Source organism: Mytilus trossulus, unplaced genomic scaffold (assembly GCF_036588685.1).
Source record: "Mytilus trossulus isolate FHL-02 unplaced genomic scaffold, PNRI_Mtr1.1.1.hap1 h1tg000234l__unscaffolded, whole genome shotgun sequence".
In the NCBI taxonomy this organism is placed as follows: Eukaryota; Metazoa; Mollusca; class Bivalvia; order Mytilida; family Mytilidae; genus Mytilus; species Mytilus trossulus.
The window spans coordinates 3903211-3909891 of record NW_026963315.1 but is presented as its reverse complement, the minus strand read 5'-3'; the positions used below and the strand labels follow the sequence as shown (position 1 = coordinate 3909891).

At 32.0% G+C, this 6681-nt stretch overlaps 1 protein-coding gene across 1 annotated transcript; it reads left to right on the top strand.

Moving 5' to 3' along the window:
- Positions 1–2203: 2203 nt before the first annotated feature.
- On the top strand, positions 2204–4003 carry LOC134701268 (uncharacterized). The gene has a single exon (XM_063562394.1). The coding sequence runs from the start codon at positions 2204–2206 to the stop codon at positions 4001–4003; it is 1800 nt and encodes a 599-aa protein (XP_063418464.1).
- Positions 4004–6681: the final 2678 nt, after the last annotated feature.

Genomic DNA, 6681 nt, shown 5'->3' with positions numbered 1-6681 from the left:
AGTTTAAATGTTTCTCTTCATTTTATTATTGATAAACTGTTGATTTTTCTATAACGCTTTTGTTCATCAAATCAAAATGGCGACATTTCGAGTGTCTACTATAGGTCCGCTTCGAAGAACAAAAGTTCAAAATATTCCTATTAGAATCGAAATAATTCTATCATGCCATGCTCTATGCTCATTTTAACATGGGTAGGCATTATATTTGTAAACATTTAATACCTCGATAACGCTCAGTATTAAGATATTAACAAATATAATGCCTACCCATGTTAAAATGAGCATAGAGCATGGCATGAAAGAATTATTTTTTAAATTACCCATATCATAATGAACATATGTACAAAGTTTTAAATTGATGTGACTGCAAATGTTATGTTTTAACAATTTAAAAACGAAGCTAAACCTGCCAGACCACCGAAAGAATAGACCACAGACTTGAAAACATAAAGTCGACTTACTTTCACAGACGGAAAAATGAGATTCTGAATCTCAATATCCATATCAAGTTTAAACTGTATACTCAATGATCGTAAATTTAATACGGCAGCTCTAAAGATGGTACCAAATACTATGACTAAATTAATCTGTCTCGTTTAATTTTGAAAAAGTTTTGACTAAGTATTTACTTTGATCTTACGACAAACATGTTAAAATTTTCACAGAATGATATAAGTGTTGCTAGAAGAAGCTTTTGAATGACACTCAAAACATGCACTGCATACTTTACAAAAATAGATCTTTCTGCTTCAGATCTTAGATCTCGCAAAATAGATCCGTTGTCCATTTGGTGAGGTTAATCTTGCTCAGTCTTTAGTTTTCTAAGTTATGACTTGTGGAGTTCTATGTAAATCAAATTTTTAATTTATGGCGGTTTTCTTTGAGTAATGCATTTTGAATGTCCACTTGGTATATTCAACCTTTTTTTGGCATACACCCAAGCATCAACGACTCCGCTCAAAAATCTCCTGAGTGAAATTTAACTCTTTACATTATTATAGTCCTAGAATTTTCAAGATGCTAAAACTAAAAATGTATTCTCAGAATCCAAAAAGTCTAAACTAACTTCCCAATAGTATAAATAGTTCAAGGAAAGATTAGTTAAAAACTGTTAGTATCAAATGACCAATTCATATCAAGTAGCAATGCTATATTGCAATTAAATAATTAGATAGAGATAGTCATCAGGATGTCTTTGGTTGCTATTCATAAATTAAAATATTTCCTTATTCATTTATATTTTACTTGTTCTTCTATGTTTTCCTACACTGCGTACTAACCAAAATATACCATATTTTGGGTTTCAGTTTCCAGGTTATTATATAACTCAATTTGTCCGTTGTTGTTTCAGACTATGAATACAGCCATAAAGAAGTTGTCTAAAGTTTAACGAGTTTACTCATTTTGTTACTGACATCATCGCAATAGAAAACAAAAAATAGAGAAGACAATTTTAAAGACGAAAATGGAAAAGGTTCTGAAAGTAAGAAGCTTAACATTGTAGCTTTATTTAATGTTATTTCTTTTGGTTTTAACTTTGATTAGATATTTTGAATAAAGAATATTTCCTTTAAGATTGAGACACGAAAAAAATTGTCTGCATGCTGTGCTTGCTCTATACAATTTTCATGTTAAGTGAACTGCGAAATTTGTTTAAAAAAATAATATGTAACTATAAGTCTATACCATAATGAACATTTGTACCAAGTTTTGAATTGATGGGATCACAATATTATGTCAGATCTTTGGTTATTCAGGTTTCAGATTTTCAAATATTAAGAACACAAACTAAGTTTTAATTGTTAGTTCTATATATTTGACATCTTGTGTAAAGTATATTCAATTTGTAAGTTTTTCGACTGCAAAATAAACCAAGCAAAGAACTGTTCCTCAAAAAAAGATATTACTCTCATTCCTAATAATTTCATACTAAATTCTATTTTTTAGAAGTAAATCATGAAAAATTACGATTACATGATCAAATTATGAGCTGTGAGACAAAAAAAGACGTACGACCAATCAGAAAACGTGTTACATCCAAAATTAAATCATCAACATTTAATTATAACTTATTTTGTAGACTGACCTGGTAAGAATATCTACAGAGAATTGTGAATCGTTAAATTTTTACAAATATTTATGTGACAAAATTGGGTCTGAGGAGGTAATTAGAATCAGGAGGTTGAATCTTAATATTATTGAAATGGGTCACAACAACAAATTAAAAGTAATACAGAGCGGAAGCAAAGCGGAAGGACTTGATTTAAAAAGCAGCGATTTAGATTTGATGAGCATTACTCCTTTGTTAAAGGTGTATCAATCAGAACCAGAAGTTGATCTTGACGGTCTGACAGTTCCCTTAATCATGAATACGGAGGAGACCCAACCCTGCTTTACACAATTGCGTCTTCTAGATCATCATCAAGTGTTCACAAATATGTGGCAAAAAAATCATTTAGGATATATGCTTTCAAGTGAACAGTATAAACTGTTCTATTTGTCATTAGTTCCCGGTTCCTGGAAAATTCACGGCCCATGTTTGTCAGATATGCAAGGGCGCATGGATTTGGCGTTTTGCCTCAAATGTGACCGATGGATATTTCAAGCAGAGCCATGGGTCAGTAGAGCACGTACAACATGGCCATCGTCTGATATCATTTCCAAAATAATATCTTATGGAGTGTTATTCGTTCCAATTGGAATCAAAGGATCCGTAAATGAAAATTTAGAATGGCGAATTTCATTTTCTATAGCAGAAAAGTTTCTCATTTATTCCTTCAGTCATGTACAACTATTATGTTATGCAATGTTAAAAGTCTTGGTAAAGGAAATTTTAGAAAAACACGAAGATTTGAAAGGTTTGCTGTGTTCGTATTTCTTGAAAACACTGATGTTTTGGATTTCTGAAGAAACAGACCCAAATCTATGGCGACCAGATAATATCATACATTGTTTCAATGCATGTGTACAAAGACTATTATACTGTGTTAGGTATACAACCTTGTCGCATTATTTCATTCCGGCCAACAACCTGCTGTTCAATTCTGTTATGAACAGAGAAAAATTGACAACTATACTTGAGAAGTTATATGAGTGCGGAATTTATTGTTTTGCGTATTCTGATACCCTGAAAGATTACAAAAGACAGTCCTACGAATTCACTGAATCTTTAACCAGTAGAATCGTCAGAACAGTACACAAAACTTTTTGTGATTATCCAAATATTAAGAAAATACATCTACTATATAATTGTCTGCATCATTCTAGATGTAGTTTATCTGGTGGTTTAATTGCTTTACGTTTATCAAAAGCATGTTGGTTTGCTTTAGATTCTGCCAAATTTCCAAATAGCTCAGATAACAAACACCAGTACTTCAACTACAAGTATGATCTCAGTCATTTATTGGTAGGTTTACATTCAGATGCTGTAACTGGATGGCTGTTGTTGGCCTCATTCTTCTATGTTCATAAAAAATACTTCGCCTCATTAAGTGTGATGAATTATGCATTGCAAAAATGCACTGAAGAGAAAATTTATTCGACCAGATCCGAATATACGTTCATTCAAAATCATGAGCTGTACCAGCTGAAAAATGAAAAACTTTATACAGTATTGAAAGCTGTGACAATTGAATCTCTTATATTTCACGGGAAGTCATCATTACTTCCAAAAGAATTACAAAAAGATGCTATATATGATGTTCTCACCCATAATATTTTTTATTATCCTTTATCATTTGCGTATTTCCTAAGTTTCTTATGTTTCTATCATCTTCATGACTTAAGATCAAGTAGATATTATTTCCAAAAACTAAAATCAACAGATGATATAACCACCCCTCTTTATGTTGGAGCAACTTTTTGTTCGCCGATTTTTGACCAGTTAATGGGCGACACATACTTGAGTAGACATGTATTTCAAGAAACTGCTATAGATGATCAGCCTGGAACAACCATCATGCGTGTAGCAGCTGAAAAAATAATGAACGAATTCAAAAGCTAAGTTCGAGTACATGACAATTAACATGTTTACGTCTCGTTTATTTAACAATAGTGTAAAAACAGACTTTCCTGCTCTTTACACGAGTAAATACCATTTAAAAAAATTGGAAGAACTGCTAATTTGTATCATAATAGAGAATTACCAAGATAGATACACATGCCTTGTTTTAGGAAGGAATAAAACATATTTTCTTAAATAATCCTCTGAATCAAATCAAAAATTGATTGTTATAGAAAACATCTGTTAAAAAAATTGATTGTTATAGACAACATCTGTTAAAAAAATACACTCCATTATATTGGAATCGATTGCGCTACTGTTCTTGTCGACCTATTTATTTTCACATGCGACAGACTTAATACAAAAGCTTCTCCGGAACAATGACAAGAAATTATAGTGTCATCATTTATCTATGAACGAAATTAAAGTTAAAAGACCACACATAAAGTTAAGTCAGCTTTATACCTTGAATTTAATTAAAATCTAGAAAATGGCAATGAAGGTTTAAACAGAACAATTCGTTTCGAAAAGAAGATAATGTCAGCTTTCCAATTGTGAACTGACAATGGCCATATAAGAAAGTTTCAGCAGCGCCTCGATCCATATGGAGTATATATTTTCTAATTGATAAAACATTCCTATTATGATTTATGTGATAAAAGGTTGCTACACTCAAGGATGCTTTTGAACGAAGAATTCCAAGTGAAAGTGTTAAGACATCATATCAAAAGTTTTATTGACACCAGCGCAATTTGGTAAAACTTTTCTGAATATGGACTTACTTCAGCACGTTTGTGTTGACATGATTGATCATTGATATGGTCATAATTATGAATTAACTGTTTACAAACTTCAAATCTTTGAAATACTAAGGAGTTTTTACCTCGGGAATAGATTACCTTAGCTGTATTTGGCAACTCTTTCAGTATTTTTTGTTCCTCAATGCTCTTCAACTTCGTACTTTATTTTGACTTTTCAACACTTTTCGATTCTAGCGTCATTGATTAGTCTTAGTCTTTTTGTAGACAAAACGCACGTCTGGCGCAAATATAATATTTCACTACTGGTATCTATGAAGAGTTTATTCACAGATGACCATTGATATGTTATAATTGTAGTAATCACAATTTTCTCTTTTATTTGAATGGGACACGACCGATGACAACGCACCTGAATCGAACATCTTAAGCAACATGACGGGGTTCATCTCTAGTTTTTGATGCGTTAATCGTTATCATCTATGATTAGTTTATTTCATCATGTTAAGGGGATAGACCTTGGTCCAGGGAGATAACTCTTAAATTCAGTGATGCGTTTGTAATAGTCAAGTTTTATTAATGTATTTAAAGCATTAACCTGAAACAGAATGAAAATAATCTATGTATCCCAGAAGCTTAGAACATATTTATGAAAATAGCAGACACAAACGTAGTGATGATTTAAAGAGTTATTTCCCTTGACCTAGGTCTACCACCTTAATGTAGCCTATAGCTAGTCTTTAGTTATCTATGTAGTGTTTTGTTGACTCTTTTGTCTTTTCGCTGCTTTTCATTTTTCATATGACGTTGTGAATTTTTTGTTTTGCTTATAAATGCTGTAGGGCTAATAGAGTATTTCAGATACTGCCTTGCATGATCACCACACATATTATATCAACCAGTGCAGCATCGAGATTATCTAGTGGCATCCGATTCTGGCGTTGTTCATTAGTGTTATGAGTTTTGAAAAGATATCATGAATTGTGTTTTCTTTGTCCTCATAAATTTCTCAAATTCATAAAAGCAATACTATGGGAATATACTTTTGTATCGTGTCATGCTTGTTATGAGACAAGTTTAATAATAAAATATCAATAAAATGTTCGTGTAGTTATCATTTTTATTTAACATAACATAGGGAGATATGGAATAATTGCAAATGAGACAACTATCTACCAAACCAAATGACGTTGTTGTGTTTTTTTTTCTGAAAATCATATGTACAATGTATCTTTTGATGAGTAAAGTTTAATGAAATAGTAATACAAATGTTCGTGTAGGTATCATTGTTATTCAACATAAAACAGGAAGAGATGGAAAAATTGCAACCGAGACAACTATCCACCGAACCAAATAACGTAGTTGTTGGCAAATATAAGTCATTGTAGGACCTTTGACAATGAAAAAGAATAATATCACATTGCGAGCAATACAAGGTATAGATAAGATAAGATGTAAACAATAAACACGAGTAAACAAACTGTAATTAAATTGTATCAAAGGTACTAACGGGATGAAAATAAGCGTAACAAAATCCTCTACTTCCCTGACTGTAACTAAGAAAGCCGACATTTTGAATACGGGAATAAAAGACTTGAAATTCTCCAATAAGAAGCCAAACAAAAATCAAACTTTGCACCTAGAACCCTCTTCATATCAAGGTTTATTACATTTTGACGCTACGCGTCGACAGGTAAATTAAATTTGCGACAGTAAAACTACCGATTGACGTCCACAAATCTTCAAATTCACTACAATTATCTCTAAAATATGGTATATAGCAAAACAACGACAACTCCTGAATGACTGGCTCCAGACTTTGGACAGGCAAAAGGATCGGACATTGCGACATTTTACGGATATTTATGAGGTTCCTAAGCACAGAATAACAAGTCGGGAAAATAGTTACGTCACCAAAAC